The sequence below is a fragment of the Protomyctophum parallelum genome, assembly GCF_964188405.1.
Source record: "Protomyctophum parallelum genome assembly, chromosome: 22".
NCBI classification, from domain to species: domain Eukaryota; kingdom Metazoa; phylum Chordata; class Actinopteri; order Myctophiformes; family Myctophidae; genus Protomyctophum; species Protomyctophum parallelum.
Genome location: NC_139714.1, coordinates 19,378,452 through 19,400,038, shown reverse-complemented (window position 1 = coordinate 19,400,038; position 21,587 = coordinate 19,378,452). Strand labels below are relative to the sequence as shown.

The 21,587-nt window shown below is 42.7% G+C and overlaps 1 protein-coding gene across 1 annotated transcript in view; it reads left to right on the top strand.

Annotated features, from left to right (window-relative positions):
• Window positions 1-21,587, top strand: part of LOC310853206 (neural cell adhesion molecule 2-like) — a 126,106-nt gene that overhangs the window by 86,842 nt on the left and 17,677 nt on the right. Inside the window, exons 3-12 of the mRNA XM_083757447.1 lie at window positions 735-941; window positions 1,496-1,639; window positions 2,718-2,855; window positions 5,028-5,145; window positions 5,382-5,551; window positions 8,620-8,765; window positions 16,763-16,913; window positions 17,678-17,865; window positions 18,651-18,747; window positions 20,767-20,940. Coding sequence (XP_083613573.1) covers window positions 735-941; window positions 1,496-1,639; window positions 2,718-2,855; window positions 5,028-5,145; window positions 5,382-5,551; window positions 8,620-8,765; window positions 16,763-16,913; window positions 17,678-17,865; window positions 18,651-18,747; window positions 20,767-20,940 — 1,533 coding nt within the window. The remainder of the gene's footprint in view (window positions 1-734; window positions 942-1,495; window positions 1,640-2,717; window positions 2,856-5,027; window positions 5,146-5,381; window positions 5,552-8,619; window positions 8,766-16,762; window positions 16,914-17,677; window positions 17,866-18,650; window positions 18,748-20,766; window positions 20,941-21,587) is intronic.

Genomic DNA, 21,587 nt, shown 5'->3' with positions numbered 1-21,587 from the left:
ACTTAAATAAATCCTATACTGTAACACATTGCAACGCAGTGCATGTGCGGTCATGCTTTTTTTTATTATTGATGTGCACTTGTTTGCCAGCCGAATCCACTGAGGTCTGCCCTGTAGGCCAGCTCACATTAAGGTCAGCTTGACACTGACTGCAGCATTGATTGCCTACAGTACAGCTGGCCTACAGGCCAGCAGGGCAGCACTCTGTGGATTTGTCTATACGCAGCTGCTCTAGTTTTATTCTAGTTAATGTGTGAAGGCTTTTCTCAACAGAGACTGTGGAACACAATGAACCGTAGGAAATAATGAAACACCAGGAGAGGCACTAGGCAAAAGAACAACAAGCAGTGTGCAGTATAGGAACAACTCGGTATAAAAACCAACAAGGAATACACTGTGATAAACTTCACGGGAGCAATACACAGCACAGAGACTCACTGACAACACACACACGACACAGGGGAGCATCATACACACACACAAGGTAAAAGCACACAACTGTGTGCATGATATCGTTGCTGTCGGGCAGAAACCTCTTTACCATACTTTGTCTTTTGACCATACTTTTGTGTAATGCTGTAGTGACTACAGCATCGCATAAAAGTATCAAAAATAGCAGTTCTACAAGCTCAAAACGTGGCGTGGAGCAACACGTTTGAGACGATGGGCAACTTCTGTCTCTCCTTCATCGCTCTCTCTCTCTCTCTCTCTCTCTCTCTCTCTCTCTCTCTCAGCCATCGGTGAGCCGGTGAGTCTGGAGTGGTTCAACCCACAGGGGGAGCGCATTGTGGCGTCCAAGCGCGTGGCGTTGCACACGGAGACGTCGCGCTCACGCCTCATCATCTACAACGCTGTGGTGGAGGACGCCGGCATCTACCGTTGCCAGGCAACGGACGCTGCCGGGCAGAGCCAGGAGGCCACCGTGGTGCTGGAGATCTACCGTGAGACGTGCACGCACGCACGCACGCACGCACACACGCACGCACACACGCACTAGAACTCATACAGCATGTATGAGATGACAAAAGATATGCAAGTATCTTTTTCAATACTTATGCTCTAATTACATTGTGAATGTACAGAGTACATTCAGTCAAATATTATACATTTTATTTTTATTCCACTACAATTTGTATTTATTGGTATAAAAATGCTACATTCTTTTTCAAGATTTTAAATAAATAAATTGCATGACCATTATTTTTACATTATTATTATTACTATTATTATTGGCCAGAATGAGATGATGATAAGAGCGCCCCTCACTTCACACGGGTGTGAAGTTTTATTATTATCAATACAATCTTAAAGTGTGTGTGTGTGTGTGTGTGTGTGTGTGTGTGTGTGTGTGTGTGTGTGTGTGTGTGTGTGTGTGTGTGTGTGTGTGTGTGTGTGTGTGTGTGTGTGTGTGTGTGTGTGTGTGTGTGTGTGTGTGCGTGCGTGTTTGCGTGTGTGCGTTTGTGCGTGCGCGTGAACGTGTGTTGTGATGTCACAGAGAAACTGTCATTCCGGGAGGTGAGGTCACCGCAAGAGTTCCGCCATGGCGACACAGCGGAGGTGATTTGTGATGTCATCAGCTCCCCGGTGCCCGTGGTGGCGTGGTTCTACCATGACAGAGATGTCACCGAGACACAGCCCAGTAAGACACCATATAGCATCTAGTGCACTGGTTCTACAGAACCAGCCTTGAGAAGCAGCCTTGAGTGGAAGTGGCTCAAGAGCGAGTCTGTGCCGATATAGACTCGATTGCCTTGTGCAGCCCTGCTCTCTGTCCGCATGGAAACCGCGACCACCACAAATAAATGATAAATAAACTGCTCCTAAACAATCTTTATCTGATACAGAATAGACAACGCTCCAATTGATGCTCTTTATTTACCCCACCGTGAAAAACTATAAATGAAACCACACAAACAAAACAACTTTTAACACAACAGTATTAAACACCATGGATGTATATGACATGTGACTTTTTTGACAGTCACGCTGTATTTCCTTTTAAATGTCCATATTAATGAAATCCACATGTCACACAAACATACACGATGCAATGCAATATAACTGTACAAACAAAATAACGGGTAACACAATGGCATGATGGTAACTAACCATGGCAACGAATGGTGTCTGTTTCCTGTTTCCAAGGAGGGCGAGTGTTAACGCTGTCGTGTCATTGTTCCGACAGCACATTATTCCGACAGCGTGTTGGTCCAACTCGTCCCATTACTAACCCTATCCCTAACCGCATGCGAAGCCTTGTAGTCGGAGTAATGAGATGTTGGAATTATTATGGGCAGTCCCCGGCTTGAACAGATGGCATTTTTAAAGTAACCTTGACAAACTATTTTTAAATATGAAATGCTAAACTCTTGTGTGGGAACGCAATCCCAAGTCACTGACTCATTGAAAAGATGTATACAGTACCAGCATTCCATTTATTTTAAAATATTTCCCTGCTTTTGTCTGAGCTCCACAATAGAGAAACCTCAGCTCAGCGTATAAAGTTGAATGGAAACAATGTTGTCTTGGAGGAGATTAATAATGTTCGGAACTTCGGACTCTCCCCCATGTTCCTGTGGTTAGGGTTAGGGTTAGAGAGTCAGTGCATATGACTATACGGTTTTGTATTTGTTCAATATTTTCTGTGTATCAAATTCAAATTAATGTGCTGTACATAAAGACTCTCTCTCTCTCTCTCTCTGTCTCTGTCTCTCTAGGCAGGTACCAGGTCCTGGCCAATAACAACCTTCAGATCGATCAGGTGACCAAGGCAGACGAGGGCGTGTACCGATGCGAGGCCAGCGTGGAGGCGCGCGGTGAGATCGACTTTGTGGACATCGCTGTGGTCGTCAACGGTGAGCCCGGGTTCCACAACCACTCAGTACAGCAAGGGTTCCCAAATGTTTCAGGCTGCGCCCCCCAAAATAAGTCCTGGGGAGCTCCCAAAATAATCATATTAGGACTTGGGACCACAAAACTGGGTGTTCACAAAAGCCTGAGTAGACGATTATAATTTTTTCTCTGAAAGTTCTCTCAGAAGTAAGCAGTGGTTAAAATGTCTGGAGACCAGGCAAACCTGGGTTAGAACACTTAAGTTACGTACTGTGTAAGTAAGAACTGGAACAATGACAGTGTTTTCACATAGTTTTCACAGTGTAGAAAGCTGTGATTTCACTCTGAAAGTCTCCAGTCATTCATGCTGATCTCTACTGCGCTCCAGCTTGTATTGTGTGAAAATACGGAGTGATGATATTTTGCACTTCTGCCCCGCCATTGTGAAACGTTGCACTGCTCTTAAATATCACATTATTCTTTAGTTTTTTTTAGTTTTTGAGGAACTGAAATGAAATATGTGTCCAAATGAAATGGGAGCTGTTGGTTTGAACAATGACATCGTAAGCTTCATTTTAGGGAGCTTGGGTGTCACAGTGGTAAACTATGTGCCCACCACCACAGAGGTTGGCAGTTCAAATCCACCGTGGTGCATCAGACTTTGTCGAGTGTCTACACACGAACACAACTGGCCACAACTGGACTGTGGGACAGCATCTGTCAGCGGGGAGTTTTGGGCGGTAGGACGAAGGTTCTACGTCCTCCCATTGGGGGCTGCTCACTAGCTGGTAGATGGGATACAACCGCAGTGACAACAATAATAATATCAATAGGTGCGGGAAGGAATTAGTTCATATAAAAAGAGGTGAAAGGCAATAAAATCATAAATCATTGTAGTTTCTCACATAGTTCATTATTAGTGTTAATCTGTCCCTCTCTCTCTCTCTCTCTCTCTCTCTCTCTCTCTCTCTCTCTCTCTCTCTCTCTCTGTTATTTCCTTGGATTGAGATTTTCAATTAGTGAAGCTCTGGGCTCTGCGTGTCCTGAAATAAAATCGAAGGGTGTCATTTTCATTTCTCCATTTGTCCTCATTTAGCAGCGGTAAGTGAGTCACCTGAAACTGTGTGATTGAAATGTGATCTCGCTAAAGCCATAAGCGCCGCACGTCACGCACGAGTGGCCTATGTAATTCTCTCCCACTTAATAATGAAATAGCAGCACTACCCTTACCTTACCCCCCCAAAAAAGAAATATGAATTGCATTCAATTTAGCACACCGCTTGCTTCAGTTCTGTGCAGAATCCAATAAGCTTGCTCAATGAGGCACAACTGATTACTCCAGCCACAACGCTGAGTCACTGCGTTTTACCCAAATGGAGCCGAGTAGACCGCCACATGTCTTGTCAAGTCATTATAGACATTATAGAAGGTATTTTATAGATCTATTGTGTTTAAGCCTACAAGTACAAATAGTATACATTTTTCAAATCAATGATATCAAACATTGATCCTTTGTCTGCCTGCCCATCTCTGTTTGTCTAAATATATCTGTTTGATTAATTCATTATAATAGGTACCGGTATGTAATATTTATATTTGAGTATGATGGTAGAAGTGACTAATAAGTAATCAGACAAGTGCTCTTCACAGATAGTAATAGAAAAGTAAATAGAAAATCAAACCATCTATCCACCCCCCTTTCCAACCCCTGCCACCCCCTTTGTGAGTGTGAATTAATTTTAATTTAATTTGAATGCGACTCATGTCATTTCTCTCATGTCTCCCCTCTCTCTGCCCTCAGTTTCCTGTTTCTATATACTCCCCGTCTAAATAAAGCAACCAAAAAGCCAAGAAAAGAAAGCACACACAAATAAGTAAGGAAGTCAGGAACCCTCCTGGGAGTCAGATCTATGCATGTTTTCATTGGACTCCACGTTACCTCTGGAGGGTTATTCTTAGCCCATTAAAACTCATTACCTGCCAGAATTGTTTCAGTCTGTGTCCATTCTCTGCCAAGGTAAAGTCGGAAATCTTATTTTGAAGAGCATTAACTCGCACGCTCATTGATGCTGCAGCGGGACCACAATAAGCATTAGCGAGGACCAATTATATGAAGATAGGTTGAAAATGGGAAGTTAAAGATGCTGTGCGGATCCGGTGTAGATTTTAAGCATGTTGTGTTTGTCTTCCACCAGTGCCTCCGGTCGTGTCGGTGTTCCTGCCCTCCTTCAACGCCACAGCTGACTACCAGGAGTCGGTCACCTTCACCTGCATCATCTCTGGGTCGCCTGAACCCCAGGTCACCTGGCACAGGTAACTGTTGAACCCTTTTTAACGGTAGTTTTCCACTGAACCTTGTCGGCGGTTGCCAGCGTTGGAGAGTGCCTGTTGCCGAAAATCTGCTGTTGAATGGCCGGTGGGTACACTGATAAATCTACTGTCGAATATCGGTGGTAGTAAACAGTTCAAGATCAGCTGTTGAATGGGCGGTCGGTTGGGTACACTGTCGCGCTCGTGTCCTCAATTCGTGTCTTTCTCACGCTGTCCAGGAGAGGGCAGCAGTTGCAGCAGTCGGAGCAGTACGTCTTCAGCAGTCTGGAGGGTGGCCGGAGCACTCTAACCATCCACAACATCAGACAAGACCACGGAGGAGTCTACTCCTGCAGGGCCACCAACAAGGCCGGGTCCCAGGAACGAGAGTTGCTCCTCAAGGTGTTTGGTAAGTGAAGCCGTGAGCAGTGAGGCTGCAGCATACACTAAATATCAAATATTACCTACAACGCCTTGCATTATAACTGGCGTTGTGAGCTTGCAGATCGGCTGTTTTTCCACAATATTTATCTATGGAACCGAGTCAAACTAAATGTAATGCCTCAACTCCTACAATTCTAAGTGCTTGTCAGGGTGGGGGTCCCCCATTTCAAATAATTATGATTCTTTTGGGGGCCTTAAAAGTTTGGGAATCCTTGCTCTAAACAAACAGGAACGTTGGCCTAGGAAGACCTTGCCAAAATAAGTTAAAACCAAAACCAAAAACCAAATAAAGTTTGACGAGGGTTTTATACTGCAGGTTTTATTCTGTTTTATACTGCTCCAGTCTGGCGCCATTTCTGCCGACAGACATAGTGGACAATTAAGTGTGTGCTATATTTCTCTCCAAGACAAGACGAGTGCTACAGTTGGCTGTTTATTTCCTGACTGTGTGATTCCGGTACAGAATATATAGCAATGGGGAGCCGGAGGAGGCTCAATACGAAAAAGTGAAGTGAAGCAACAATCCATTTTATTTGTGGTCACACAGAAAGGAGTCATCCTTCACAGCCAAAATGTTCTGTACAGATTGCAGAAATAACACCAAGCAAAACACAAAGCATAGCCAACAGGAGAGCATTCCATCGCCTTCTATGCAAGATCACCACGGATCATCATCGCACACAAATGTTTCACAAATGTCTCGGTGGCTTTTGACTTTTCATTTTCTTGTAGTCTCCCCCTCCACGCGCAGGCAGGCAGGCAGGCAAGGCAGGCATCACAATGTTAATTCACCCATCATGCACACAGTGTTGTGACTTGCAAACGACTCAATGAGGGAAAGAATACTGATCTGCAGAACAGAGGACGAACCTCTCTCTGTTCATCGCATTGCCACATCGTTGATGAAACTTTAACAATTACATGAACTTGAGAAAAAGAAGTCCATGTAATTGTGACAGGGTCAGTTTGAGTTGGCGGTGCCCGGATTTGAACCCATGACCTTGTGGTCCAAAGGTGAGAGCTCAACCAACTGTGCTATCCAGACAAAATCAGTTGTAAACAGCAAAATCATTTAGTGTTTTTGATGACAATTATGTGTGTCCTGGTTTTGGGGATGTCTTTATCCATTACTACAGTGTGTTTGCTGTCAATTCTTTCATGTACAAACTTCAGTCAGGACAAAAAAAATTTTACTTCAGATTTTTTGTCCGTATAGGTCCAAAGTTCACGTGTAGAAGTTGCCGTGCATTTTGATCAAAGATCCTGTGGGAGATATATTTTCACTGTTTTTCATATAATTCAAAATGGCGGGTGATCTAAAGGTCAGAGGTCAAAAGTAAGAGCACAGAAGTTTTTCGGTATGAGGAGACGCATATGTGTATCGAAGTTTCATTACCGGAGGTCAAACGGTTCATGAGCTATGCACTTTCAAAGTTTGCATTTTCAATTGAGTGATATAAGCGCCACCATTTGGCGCCACCATTTCGAAAACGCAAATAGAATAATCGCGGAGAAAATAATCGATAGTTGCAGCCCTACATTTATATTTGTATGTTGTACATCTTCATAAAGCTGCAAGCTATTTCCATCACACATTCTTCTGATAACACTCTTCTATCACCATGAACTGACAATGAGATTCATGCTTCACTCGTCAGCACAAGGAGTTCTTATTGTTCAACGTACACATTTAGATGAAGGTAAGGGGAGGGCCAGCGGAGGTGGCATCTAATACAGGCATAAGTTAGTTTTATCATTCATCCCTGACATGACAGCACAGTGGATGGGAGAAGCACAGGGAATATAGATATCTCTCTCTCTCTCTCTCTCTCTCTCTCTCTCTCTCTCATTGTAACAAACAGCAGTGGTGTAAAGTAACTGTAAGAGTAATTATACGTAAGTACATGTACTCAAGTACTGTACATTTTTGTACAATTTTGAGGTATATGTTTTTTTTTACTTTGTTCACTATTTGCAAGGTTCAATGCTGGTTCAATATTGTACTTTTACCACACTACAATTATATGAAAACTTAATCTACTAATTACTTTGTAGAATTGTATTATTATAACAAAACACACCACCAAATGCAGTAGCTGATCTACGAACTCACAATGTGTTGCAATGCAATATACATTGTCCAGGATATATTTCACAGGTTCAGAACTTACTGAAGTGAGACATTCTGCACAATTATTGTTACTATACTTTAGGTATATTTTGATGCCAATAAAGTTGTACTTCTACTCAAGTACGTTATTTTTGAATATGGGACTTCTACTTGTTCAGAGTATATCTACATTGCAGTATTGATACTTTTACTTAAGTAAAACATGTGAGTCCTTCCATCACTGATGCTATGGTGATCCAATGAGTCAGCATGCACGGTTAAAAGGTTCAGAATCGTATTGACACAACATAATGGTGTGTTCAGTGCAGTGTCATCTTGACTTATAACTTTAATATGATGAGTGTTGCACATAGAGGGTCTCTGTCAATTATTATTCTCTCTCTCTCTCTCTCTCTCTCTCTCTCTCTCTCTCTCTCTCTCTCTCTCTCTCTCTCCCTCTCCATCTGGGGGCTGGGGATTTACAGTGGAGGATTTGATTTTACATGGTTGGTGCCCTTGCCGTAAATGTTTTTATTTCTATGGTCAATCCTACAGTGTTGAGTAAAAGACAAAGATAGTTTTTCACATTCATTTGTGACATTTTTAATACATTGGAAAATATGTTTAAAGTGGCCCAAGACTGCTTTTATCCTGGGAGTAGGTTACAGGGAAACAATGGAAGACATTAACTCTGGTTATAGGAGAGAGGCTAAAATGGCTATTTACAGTAGCAGGAAGAATGCACTGCCTGTTTTCGTATCTTTATGTTCTGTGGTAGCGGATCATTTAATATTCAATATTTTTAGGTAGGCGTTTGGTTTTAGTGATGTATACATTATAGTCAGACAGGTTCTGTGTCTTGACAAAAATAATTATGTCTCTCTCTCTCTCTCTCTCTCTCTCTCTCTCTCTCTCTCTCTCAGTCCAGCCCCACATCGTCCAGCTGCGTAACGTGACGGCGGTGGAGGGCAGCGCCGCCATGATCTCCTGTGTGTCTGAGGGAGAACCTCTGCCCGACATCTCCTGGAGGAGAGCAAGCGATGGACACACCTTCACCCATGGAGTCAAGGTGTGTGTGTGTGTGTGTGTGTGTGTGTGTGTGTGTGTGTGTGTGTGTGTGTGTGTGTGTGTGTGTGTGTGTGTGTGTGTGTGTGTGTGTGTGTGTGTGTGTGTGTGTGTGTGTGTGTGTGTGTGTGTGTGTGTGTGTGTGTGTGTGTGTGTGTAAAGACATTCTGAAAAGGCTAAAGTATGACCAAAATTAAATTAAACCACCATTCTCACAATCGATCAGATTTGTGTGTACTTGTATTGCTACACCCGCAAGCTCAAAATGTCCCCATGCACGAGTATTGTACAAATTTGAGAAATAGACTGTGGTTTCATTTTACCTCCTTTTACCTAGGAGAGAGGAGCAGAAACATAGAATCCATAACACCGGGACATAACTTGGTTTCTCTCCCCCATGTATTTATATCTTGTCAAGGTCACAGCGTATGATCCACATGTCCGTTGATGTGGAAAGTAAAACATTCTCTCTGTTATTATTCTGTTGACGAAATGCCCCCCAAATAAACTAGAAAAGTGCAGGTCTCCACCAGGCAGGGTTGCCGGACCCAGGCCTATACAAACTGAATGAGCTGCAGCTGTACTCGCTTGGAAAAAGTTGACTTTGCTATGCTGTCTTAATCATCATCCAAATGACATTAACATCTATGCTTTCCTCCTGAGAAGTTAACAATCAAACAAATACTGGTAAATAAATACATAAATAATGCCTTTTGAAAAAGGTCACGGTTGAGATAAATGAGCATGTGTGTTGGCTGGAAACACCAGGGTTGATAAATCACTGCAGAATATGAGAGTAAGTATACTTCTTCTTCTTCTCAGAGCAAATGCAATTATGTAAATGTGGAGCTGTGAAGCAACACACCTAAACATATACTATAGGAGAAGACAAACACAGCATGTTGATGATGGATGACTCCAGTCATTCTTGTTTAAAACTCCATGTTCCGCTCTCAATTTACACTCCAATCTTGCACGGACTACCCTGTTCAGCATCAGTCCTTTGTGTTGCTTATTAAATATGGTACAGTATGGTATAGGTTGTTAATTATGGTGCAGTGGGTTATTTTTTATTTTTTTGATTGATTGATTGAATACTTTATTAGTCAGAAATATCAACATATAACAGCACAAGTCAGTACAGTCAGACATTTATAGGCTAAAGGATACCACAAAAACGTCCTGGCGACTTGTTTCCATTGTGGTCCTACAGTCAATTCATCAACATAGCATAAATATAACACAATAATACATAACATCAACAAATACAAAACACTATATGTACAAAGGAGAAAAGGGGGAAATTATGTTATTAGAGAATGACGTCTCCTTTCTACGCGAAAAAATGATTTACCTCCCATTGTGGTTTCCTGACAGATGGATTGTCAGGCCTATATTTTGAAAGAAGCCAGTGATCCACATTTTGTTTAGGTATGGTGTCGAGGCATTCCACATTTTGAGCAATAGAATGAGAATGTCCCCATGTTTGTGCTATAAATAGACGGGTGTTACCAGTTCGTTGTTACTCCCTCCAGTATTGTGGCTGTGGGTGTCACTCACTTTGGAGAAGTAGGTTATTAAATATGGTACAGTAAGTAGGTTATTAAATATGGTACAGTAGGTTAGCTGGATTGTGCTTTTGTTAAGAGTTTGACAAAGACATATAATCCAGCAGGTCTGGACATTATTTGTGCATAAACTCATGATTGTAGATGAGAAGAGATTCATATTAAATATCTTCCTGAACTGTCAAGAAGACCTCAAGCTTAGTATCCTGTGTACCACTGCAAGTTTAAGTGACTCAAGAGATGAGATCATGTTGTCTTGCTCCTCACGGGCCCGGTATTCTCAAGAAATATGTCCTGTTATTTTAAAGTTGTGTACTAAACTACAGTGTGTTTACGTTTAGAGAGAGAGAATCTGATCATATTCTGCTGAACACAGGATGATCCTAATGTTTTTATTTGTTTTCTACTCACACTTTTTTTTTTCTATATCTCTCAGCAGGGTTAAAAGCTTCAGAGACATATTGACACAACATAATGGCGTGTTCAGTGCTGTGTCATCTTGACTTATAACTTTAATATGACGAGCGTGGCACACAGAGGGCCTCCGTCAATTATTTGATAAGAGAACAAACGTATGCTTTTAGGGGACACAAAGTCGTCCCTGTGGTTCACAGGAGACACACTGGCTCGGAACGTTTGACTCGTACGAGATGAGATTATCTTCCTCCTTGAGAATCCATCCAATCCTCCATTGTGATGAGCGACCTTGAGAAAATGCAAATATTGTATTCCCACTGTCACCAAGTTTGTACCAACATTAATTTTCTATTTATTAAACGCAATGCTTGCAGTGATGCAATCGTCTATGTTATGAGCAGATTATTTAGCAGTATGTCTTTATTATAGACCGGTCAGTATAAGATACTGTATACAGTATGTTATATAGACTCTATAGCAGGGATGTCAAACTCAAATACACAGTGGGCCAAAATAAAGAAATTGGTACAAGTCGAGGGCCGGACTGTGTTTCAACACACGGGCCATTTTTGGAGGAGAGGGGTATAGCTGAAATTTGACCACAAGTGATATACTTTCACTGCTGATCAATAGTGAAGAGAAGACGCATGCTTGCGCTTGCGGGCCCTCGATACACGTGTGACAATGCACTCGCAGTGCATTGTGGGACTTGTAGTATTAAAGTGGTCCGTGCAATATACCAGAGGGCCAGTTCTAATACTAATTAAATATCATCCCGCGGGCCAAAGATAATTCATTCACGGGCCTGATTTGGCCCCCGGGCCTTGAGTTTGACATATATGCTCTATAGACTCGCATAGCCAGACAACTATTCCACAAGCTTCGAATGCTATAGAGTCTGAAACTACTGTACACCTCCCGAAATCCGAACACATTTACATTTTATGCTCTACAGCAAGCTATATAGGCTATGCGTCGATTATTTAGCTGTACTAGTCCATACCCGTTATACCCGGGGATATGACATACCCAATCCCTACCTCTCTCCCCCCATGCAACACTCCCCCACCCCCCCCCCCTCTCTCTCGCCCTCTCTTTCTTCCCCTCACACATTTCGTCCACACATTTTCTCACATTTTGAGGACACAATATCTAGAATTATTTTTTAGATATTAGGATGAATTTGCGCGACTGTAAAGACAATGAATTTGCGCGACTGTAAAGACAAAACAGAAGTGCTTGCTCATGATCAGAGCTTTCGTGTCCCACACTTTATGATGGAAGCATTTGATAATTTTCTGTCTGGCCACGCAAGACTATAGACCGATTCCGTAGCGGGTCTCATGGTCGCAGCCTACGTATTTCCTGTAGGCGGACTCGACGTAGCTGCAGGGTTTAAGCCCTCACCAGGCGCACCTCTTCTACTATAGTGAACGGCAGAGTAACTGATGTTAGTCTGCCTCAAATGTTACTCTTTTACCTGCTTTTTACTAAACACTAACATTACAAAGATGCCCAGAACATCGGGATGAACCTGTGTAGTTTATGGCTGCTCCAACAGTAGTGGCAACATTAAAAATAACTGACGTTATGTATCTTTCAGGACCTTTCACTGCTTTGTCTCAACCATTACTCAATAGCTCTGGTCTCAGCCACCGCGGTGGATATTTTGACATTCCGTTTTTTTTATTTTTAATGTTGCCACTACTGTTGGAGCAGCCATAAACTACACAGGTTCATCCCGATGTTCTGGGCATCTTTGTAATGTTAGTGTTTAGTAAAAAGCAGGTAAAAGAGTAACATTTGAGGCAGACTAACCTCAGTTACTCTGCCGTTCACTATAGTAGAAGAGGTGCGCCTGGTGAGGGTTTAAACCCCGCAGCTACGTCGAGTCCGCCTACAGGAAATACGTAGGCTGCGACCATGAAACCGCTACGGAATCGGTCTATAGACTCTATAACATACAGTATCTATTAAATACTAGAGCTCCACCTGCTGGAGGGACAGATTAGACTCCCCTGAGTCCCCCCGCCCCTCCCCAGCACAATGAGAACCCCTCCTCCCGAGTTCCCACAGACTTGTGCTCAACCATGGGGCACGAGAGTGTCCTCTCCTTCCCCCTTCGTCACACTTACCGTGGTAGGTGTTCAAATACAAACAGAAGTACAACATATCTTCTTCTACCCAAAATACTAATATGGCTGGCCGTATCACTCCAGTAAAGTAAAAAAAATACCGCAAGAATATACTAAACACATCACTTGAGTACTTGAGTAGGCCTACTTAGTTACTTTACACCACTCCTGACTCCGTTCACTACATCCAGATGATCTAAGTATGCAACAGATACATACACCTCAGCTGGGATATAAAGCCCTCCTCTCATTGGCTGATGTTTCTTCTGTGCAACACTAAAGCCCAGATAAGCTCCTGTGAACAGGATGGGGTGTCGATGGTCGAGGCTTAGCGGCTTAGGTTCACATAATGAGTCTTTACAAAGATGAATGTGTATTGATTAGCCTGGGGAAATCCATGGTGCAATGTACACACGCACACACACACGGACACGCACACACACACACACACACACACACACACACACAGACACGCACACACACACACACACACACACACACACACAGAGACAGATTAAAGTTATCAGTTTTCAGCCATTTCAGCCATTTGGATTCCAGAGAAGCCAGCATTTGTTTTAACTCATTGACTGCCAGAGTTAAAACATTTTCACTAACTTTTGAAAAATCATAGAAAAGAACCAATAGTTGCATCATATAGTATAGTACATTGATCCAGTGTGTCTCTCCAGATAATGTACTGTTGTTGATTCTTATGTCTCCACAGAATCTGCATTCTTACGTTCTGCTCCTGACATGTACAGTAGCTAGAAAGAAGTTGTGGACAGTGCATTTACTTGAGTACTTTGTCCACCGTCTTCACTTTGTTAAGATCATTTGTCATCCTTCGTCAAGCCTATTCTGTTTGAATACATTCAAAGAAAAACATAATTGACTGAGGCAGCCATGTTCCAGTTTGGTTGTCAGCAAAGTCTTAGGTGGTGTCCACATGTGGACGTATTCCTCGTTACCCGGGAAAGTATTTAGCCGGTCTGCCCTTTCTGCCACACGGAGACGGCGTTTTTGGGAACTTTGGAGACGCGACTTTCTCGTCTCCGTGTTTACAGCGAATGCCGTCTCTTTCCTGAGCCAGTGATGTCATAGTCCCCTCGCCCCCTCCAAACTAACCATTTTGTTCATGAAGTGTTAATGGTTTATTTCACATAACCACTTGCATAAATATCACATTTTATATTTGCACATAATGTCTATAAATCTCTTCTCCGAAAATAGCTGATCCGCAGCCCATGCATGAGCTTGTAGATGAGTTATTTTCGGAACAAGCAAGCAGACAAAATGCCAAAGCCTTTATGTAACTTCAAAACGACTTTGCATTGAGACCCCAGGTATGATAAACACATCGTTTACTGTCCATATTCCTTGATAAACGGCCTGTTTTCACTATTTCTAATTCCTTTTAATTTTAATTTATACTTTTGTATAGTAAAATGTATCTTGTTAACTAGCTGCAGATTAGGCAAAATGTTTAGCGCTGTGCAGGCAGCAGGTGGAATCAATCTATTAATGAGCAATTATCTGACATTCAGCAGTGTTGCGCCCCGAATATAATCTCCAAAGTCACACCTTGTCACAAGTCACAAGTTCACAATGCATCATGCCGCCCCTCGTTGTGAGCTTTAAGATCTGCAAACTATGAATCTCATGCTTATGTAAATGTATACTTTGTAGCCTGCCCTACTTCTGGCAGAAGAGGGTAGTTATTATTAGTAGGCCTATGTAAAATCATTACAATTGTAATGAGTAATGAAATGATCAGCTACAGTTGACAGCTACAGATGGGGGTCGGCGGCCAATTACATATATTTTTGGGGGTCCTTGACATGAAAATGTTTGAGAACGACTGACAATTTGTAGAGTCGTCCTGTCTAAATGGGTTAAGTATATGTTGGTGCCAATACTATGCTGTGGTATTGGTACTTTTACTTAAGTAAAATGTATGAAAATCTGAGTACCTTCCAAGGCTGCATAACTGTACAATAAACTCCAGGCAGCCTGCAACATTGTGGTTACACTTTAACAACAGCTGTGTGTAGCAAGACCTCTCAGTCTCAGGGCAACTTTATTACTGTTTCCATTAAAGTTAAATGTGATTATGCTAACTATCATTACACAGCACAGGCATTCATGCAGCGGCTGGTCAATTATTTTCTAGGCTGAATTATGTACTCATCATCAGAAGAGATTAATAACTCATTAGCATGCACCGTGTGCGCGTCCTGCTGTGCCACTTAACCCTGGCTAGACTACTTTTACTTTGTGTTATACTTCACTGACTTGGCTACATACGGTACTGTATGTCAGCATCTGCAGATCTGACTAAATACAAGTTCTAGCTACGTTGCATTGAAGCAAACTTCAGCTTGTAGATTGGCTGCTTTAGCCATTTTTTAAAATACTAGAGCGGTGCCCGTTGGAGCCTCTACAACGGTGCCCGTTGGGCACTACTGACCTACTTGGAACGATGCAAGTTGGAAATGCATGCCCCACCCAGATATTATGAGTCTATGCAGGTGTCAGAATGATGTCAGAACAGTCACAGACACTGGGCAGGGGCCCTGTCCAGAGCCCGGGCAGAGGCCTTTTGGGGGAAGTTCTGGACAACCGCGGGTTCCACCGACTCGACACCGGGCACTGCACCCCCTGTGGTGGGGTGGAACGCGTGTGTCAAATTTGAAGTCGGTGGGGCGAACGGTTCTCGAGTTACGTGGATTAAAGACGTACAGACGTACGTACAGATAGAAAGAAGCAGATTTCTTTATTTGTTTGTTTGTTTGGTTTGGCTATGGCTAACACACTTGTGTGTATTGGCTATTGGCTATTTGTGGGTCCTTGGCATGGAATGGTTTGGAAACCCCAACATTCTGCATGGAGGTTTATTGTTTAGCTCCAGTCTATAATGTAACCGGTACATTTCCAGCATTTATGTACTTGGTTTATCGGGCGTAGTGTTGCTTAAGAAGAATGAGCGGCAGAGCAGCTCCCAGAATGCATTTCTTTATTTAGCAGCATCAGTCAATTACACCAGTGATTGATGTGTTTCACTCTAATTAACCAGTTAAATCCAATATCATCGGGGGCTGTGGCGTGTTTTGTTTAATTTCCTTCACACTACACATTACGTGTGTATTTACTTTGCCAAATTGTACAATTTGTGAAATAGAAATTTTCATAGTCCTTAGAAAGATTATGGAAAGAAAAAATAATAATATTTGGGCAGGGAAATATTCAGGGTGTGGTTAGGATTTGGATTAGACGTTTGGAGCATGGGTCTTCAACAGGGGGTCCTCAGAGGTAATACAGAGGGGGTCGCCAAATGTTTGTGTGATAGGACTATTATACTACTACTATATTCTGAGGAGAACTCTAGCCAAAATATGCTGATCGCTTGTAGATCGGCTATTTTCGGCCAAGAGGTTTGTCTGAGAGGGAAACGGGCAGACATAAATGTCTGAAAATAATCGTTAACATGAAACCAACAATGGTGATAGTGACAAGACTATGAAAAAGTATAATTTGCAACACAATTTTATGCAGTATGTAGTGGGAGGTCCGTGCGTCATCTCTTTCTCAGCTACGGTGTCCTTGACTTGAAAAACCTAACTTCAGAGGTTAGGTTTAGGGGTTGGGGTGGTGCCTGAATTCAACTTTGGTGTGTGTGTGTGTGTGTGTGTGTGTGTGTGTGTGTGTGTGTGTGTGTGTGTGTGTGTGTGTGTGTGTGTGTGTGTGTGTGTGTGTGTGTGTGTGTGTGTGTGTGTGTGTGTGTGTGTGTGTGTGTGTGTGTGTGTGTGTGTGTGTGTGTGTGTGTGTGTGTGTGTGTGTGTGTGTGTGTGTGTGCATGCATGCCTGGGTGTGTGCGTATTTAGAGCCAGGATGGGCGCTTTGAAGTGCGTGGCCGCCACGCCAAGTCCACACTGAGCATCAGTGGCGTGAAGCTGTCAGACCTGGGTCGCTTCGACTGCGAGGCTCTCAGCAGGATCGGAGGCCATCAGAAGAGCATGTATCTGGACGTAGAGTGTGAGTACACAGCGTCCACAGTCTGATCAACAACTCGACAGCCTCCTTCTCAAACTTCTTCATGTCAAGGACCCTCAAATTGACATACAGTAATATTAGCCCGCTGCACAGACCCTCATTTGAAAGGAATTAAGGATGTGCCAATAGTTGTATAGCAACAGTTGTATAGCAGAAATGATTCTAAACCATTGTAATTTCAAGGACTCTATTTAATAACTTTTTTTTGTCTAATCATCTATCTTAATTTAACTTATAGAGGGTCCATTTGGTTTCATGTATACGCTCTCGGAGTGTCCTTTTGGTTCCTAACTATCATTTGGCTGGGGACCCCCTGGAAGCCCCCCAAGCACCCCTGGGGGTCCCCAGATTCAAAATGTTTCCACAAGCATAGTCGAATCTGTGAAATAGAAATTGTCATGGTCTTAGAGAAAAAAAGAAAAGAAAGCTTTACGGAAAATATTCAGGTTGGTTTTGAGAACTACTGCTATATAGGATGTGCTTGCTGGAGGTGAATAGTTCAGTATCACATCATTTGGATTGAAGTACGTCATACACAAACTCACCCACTAAAACTCATTTACTTTGAGGACATATTATTTCCACAAAGGGCCCAATTTGTATTTTCAATCATTTTTGGATTCAGAGTAAAAGTGGCCACGTCTTTCCGGCACCCCAGAGCTCCTATTTTGAAGGCATCCCGGCACTGATTGTGTTAATTGATTTCAAATATTTCATTCTTTCTTTGTGTGTTGCTTTGTACACAGACATGCCCAAGTTCCTGTCCAACCACACCATCTACTACTCGTGGGAGGGGAACCCGGTGAACATCAGCTGTGACGTCATGTCCAACCCTCCCGCCACCATGCTGTGGAGGAGGGAGCATCTCACCATCTCTGCCGACAGCTCTGCCAACATGCGGGTACACCACACTGTGGGCCGCTCCCTGCTGGAGGTGGGTACCATCAGAGTAACTATAGAGCGTCGCAGTCCCGCCCCCTCGAGAGACCCGGAAAATTAATCGCCGTTCATTTTCCTCATAGGCATTTCTTAAAGTATTTATTTAAAGACGGTTACACCACGGACAAAGCCAACTCGGATCGTGACAAATCATGACAATGAACACAATGTTTTGGGCCGATCAAATCATTAGAAAGAAGAAAATAAAGGCAGGAGACAACACTATTTGTTTTGTTTTTCTTCTTATAAATTATTTGATCGGCCCAAAATATTGTGTTCATTGTCATGATTTGTCACGATCCGAGTTGGCTTTGTCCACAGCGTAACCGTCTTTAAATAAATACTTTAAGAAATGCCTATGGGGAAAATGCATTGGGATTTATTTCCTGGGCCACTCGTTGTTCTGAAAGGGGGAGGGACTGCGACGCTCTATAGCTACTGTACCTTAATAAAGTACAATTTTGAGGTATTTCGTACTTTCTTCAGCATAACAATTTTCAATACTTTACTATTACTCCACTACAATTATTTGATTTTAGTTACGAGTTAGTTTGCAGATTTGTATTATTATTACAAAGCATGAACCACTTCCCTTCCATGAACCTATATACATTTCGACTATTTGAAAGTAGCAGATCTACAGATCTTTTGTAGCCTACTTTTACTCACAGACATTTTGAATACAGGACTTCTTACTTCTTACTCTCTTGCGTAGAGTATATATTGCAAAGTTGATACGATGATGATGATGATGATTATTTTATTGTATTTTTGTCCCAGGTGACACCGATGTCCGACAGAGATTTCGGACGCTACAACTGCACGGCCAGAAACAACATCGGACTGTGGTACCAGGAGTTCATCTTAGCCCAAGCAGGTGAGTCTACAACCCTGACATAACTTGGCTTCGTCAGATTAACAAAATCATATAGGAAAGGTTCCCTGTGGATATCATGGGGGAATTTACTACGAGGTACAATAAATGCAATGCAAAATGTCATACCTAAAGTTTTTGGGGCGCGATTCTGAAATACTATAGCTCTCTGTGAGTGAGTGAGTGAGTGAGTGTGTCTTGATGATTATGGCATACAGCTCATGAAAATCACAAAATCCTATGTCAAAATATTAGATTATTTTACGAGACCACTAAAAAAAATGTAAACGAGAAATGTCGACCATCTGAAAAGTATATTAATGTATGCAGTCAATACTACTCAATGGGGCATGGCATGGAGGTGATCAGCCTTTGTCACTGTTGAGGTGTTATGGAAGCCCAGGTTTGCTTTGATAACAGCCCTAAATGCATTTGTATTATTGAATCTCATGTCTCACACCTTCCTCTTGAAAATACAACCTAGATTCTCTGTGGGGTTCAGGTCAGGCCAGTTGGCTGGTCAGTTAAGCACAGACTAGTAATACCATGGTCAGTACACCAGTTACTAGTAGTTTTGGCACTGTGGGCAGGTGCCAAATCGAGCTGGAAAGTAAAATTAGCATCTCCATGAAGATTGTGTTGAAACCATTGTTAAGTTTTCACTGTCAGTGGATCAACACCAGCAGATATCATGGCCTAAATCATCACTGTGTTCAAGTCCAGAGTCTCAACACAACCATCTATTATGATATTTTACAGTACTGTGTGCCTCCGTACATTGACAAGCTTTATGTTGATGTTGATCTTCCTTTTCCAGGGGCACTTGGAAAAACTACTAGTAACTGGTATTACTGTGCTTAACTGACCAGCCAACTGGCCTGACTTGAACCCCACAGAGAATCTAGGTTGTGCACAATGAATTGAGAATATATGAAAGTTTCACTTTTTGAATTATATTACAGAAGAAAAATTACTTTTACACATTCTAATTCATTGAGATGGAGCTGTACAGTATATTCCATATATTCCATAATTGTCAGACTCAGAGACCTCTCAGACCAATCTCAGCCTCCAGCCATTTGGCTTATTTAGTGTCCCTGAAGCGCTCCGCTATTCGCTAATAGTCTTATTTGCTATTGGCATATAGATAAATTCCACTACAGCTTGTACGCCTCTTCTCAGCCAGCCTAGTCTAATCTCAAATAGTGCTGCTGATAATAGCACATTGCTCGCTATTTAGTGAAGTATTTACTATTTATGGTAGCTCCGCCTAATACACAACAGCTTATATTTTTATTAGTAGAGATTAAATTGCCATGGCTTGGGGAGAACAGTACCGGGTAAAAAGCTGCACACACACACGCATCCACAAATGCACGCAAACACTATTTCCACAGCTCATGATGGAGCAGCAGGGGATGGTGGATGATTTGAAAGCTGTTTAAAAGACCTCACCTCACCATGTCTCATCTTCAAAGCTAATCATTACGGCAGTCGTTCTCAAAGTGAGATTCTAGGCAGAGGCGACCTGAGCTATGTTTCACCCTTCTCAATTTAACTGGGACTCGCTGTCAGGCTTTAGAGCGAGCCTACAGTATAATGTGCTATTGGGCCACCAAATGACCGGAACTACTTAATATTCACCACACCAGACCAGAACTCCCACCACGGAAATCACTTAATACCTTAATTGCAAACACTATATGGCATTAGTATTTCCTACAGCTTCCAAAAATGTGTTAGTCCAACAATCTGAACTAACCCTTTAAATGAGTAAACCATGATGAATATGTTAGAAAACGGTTTGTGAATGTGAGAAACGAACACATGTAGCAGAGAGACTCACAACCTCAACCTGGTGTGTGATCTAAAAGTCTGATATCTCCCCCGAGCTAGAGGTAATTGGCTTAGCGGTTAAGATGTTGGCTTTCCACACGTCACACACAGGTCCATCCATATAGTGTGTTGTTGCATTAAATCATGTAGTGTTTGATCAAAGTGGTGAATGCTGTGCGTTTGCAGACGTGCCGTCCAAGCCGTACAGTGTGCGCCTGTCGTCCGTCTCCCAGCGCCTGGCCACCGTCACCTTCATGCAGCCCGACTCGCACGGCGGCGTTCCCATCGGACACTACCTGCTGCAGTACAAGGAGGCGGGCTCCCAGCACTGGAGGGCGGTCCAGTCACATGGCGTGCAGAGTGAGTCTGAGTGGAGCTGATTTGGAAACACCACACTGTTGTAGCCTGATTATCAGACTCTGAGCTTCCTGCTCTTCACTCAGTGGAGTGGGCGGGCCGGGGTCTATGAGCTGGAAACCAGGCTAAGGCTAACGCTGACCTCAACATTAAAAAAAAATATTCTAAATCCTCCAGTTTTCAATTTTCACGTTAAAAAAAAACAGATCTACAAGCTCATAGCGCGCCACCGAGTGGCGCGCTATGAGCTTGTAGATCTGTTATTTTGCAATAGCTAAATTATAATGTTTAAAACACCAAATTGGATTAACACAGTGGGTTCTCGTACTTCTCACAACGCGAGACGTCGTGAGTTTTGTGGAGATTGGCTATTCTCACAATGTGTATCTGTGGAACCGAGGCAAACCAAATTGACTGCCTCAACTCTTACATTACCATCTGCTTAGATGTCAGGGTGGTGGGTATAAAAGATGGCTAAAATCTAAAATGACACAAACACTTTCCCGGATTTACTGGGTTAATGACAATCATTTGTACAATTACAATTAATCATCAATTAAACTTTCATGATCGTGAAAGGCGTACTGAGATGTTTCCACCCAGCCACCCACCGCCACCCCAACCCTCCCATAGAGACACCCCCCCCCCCA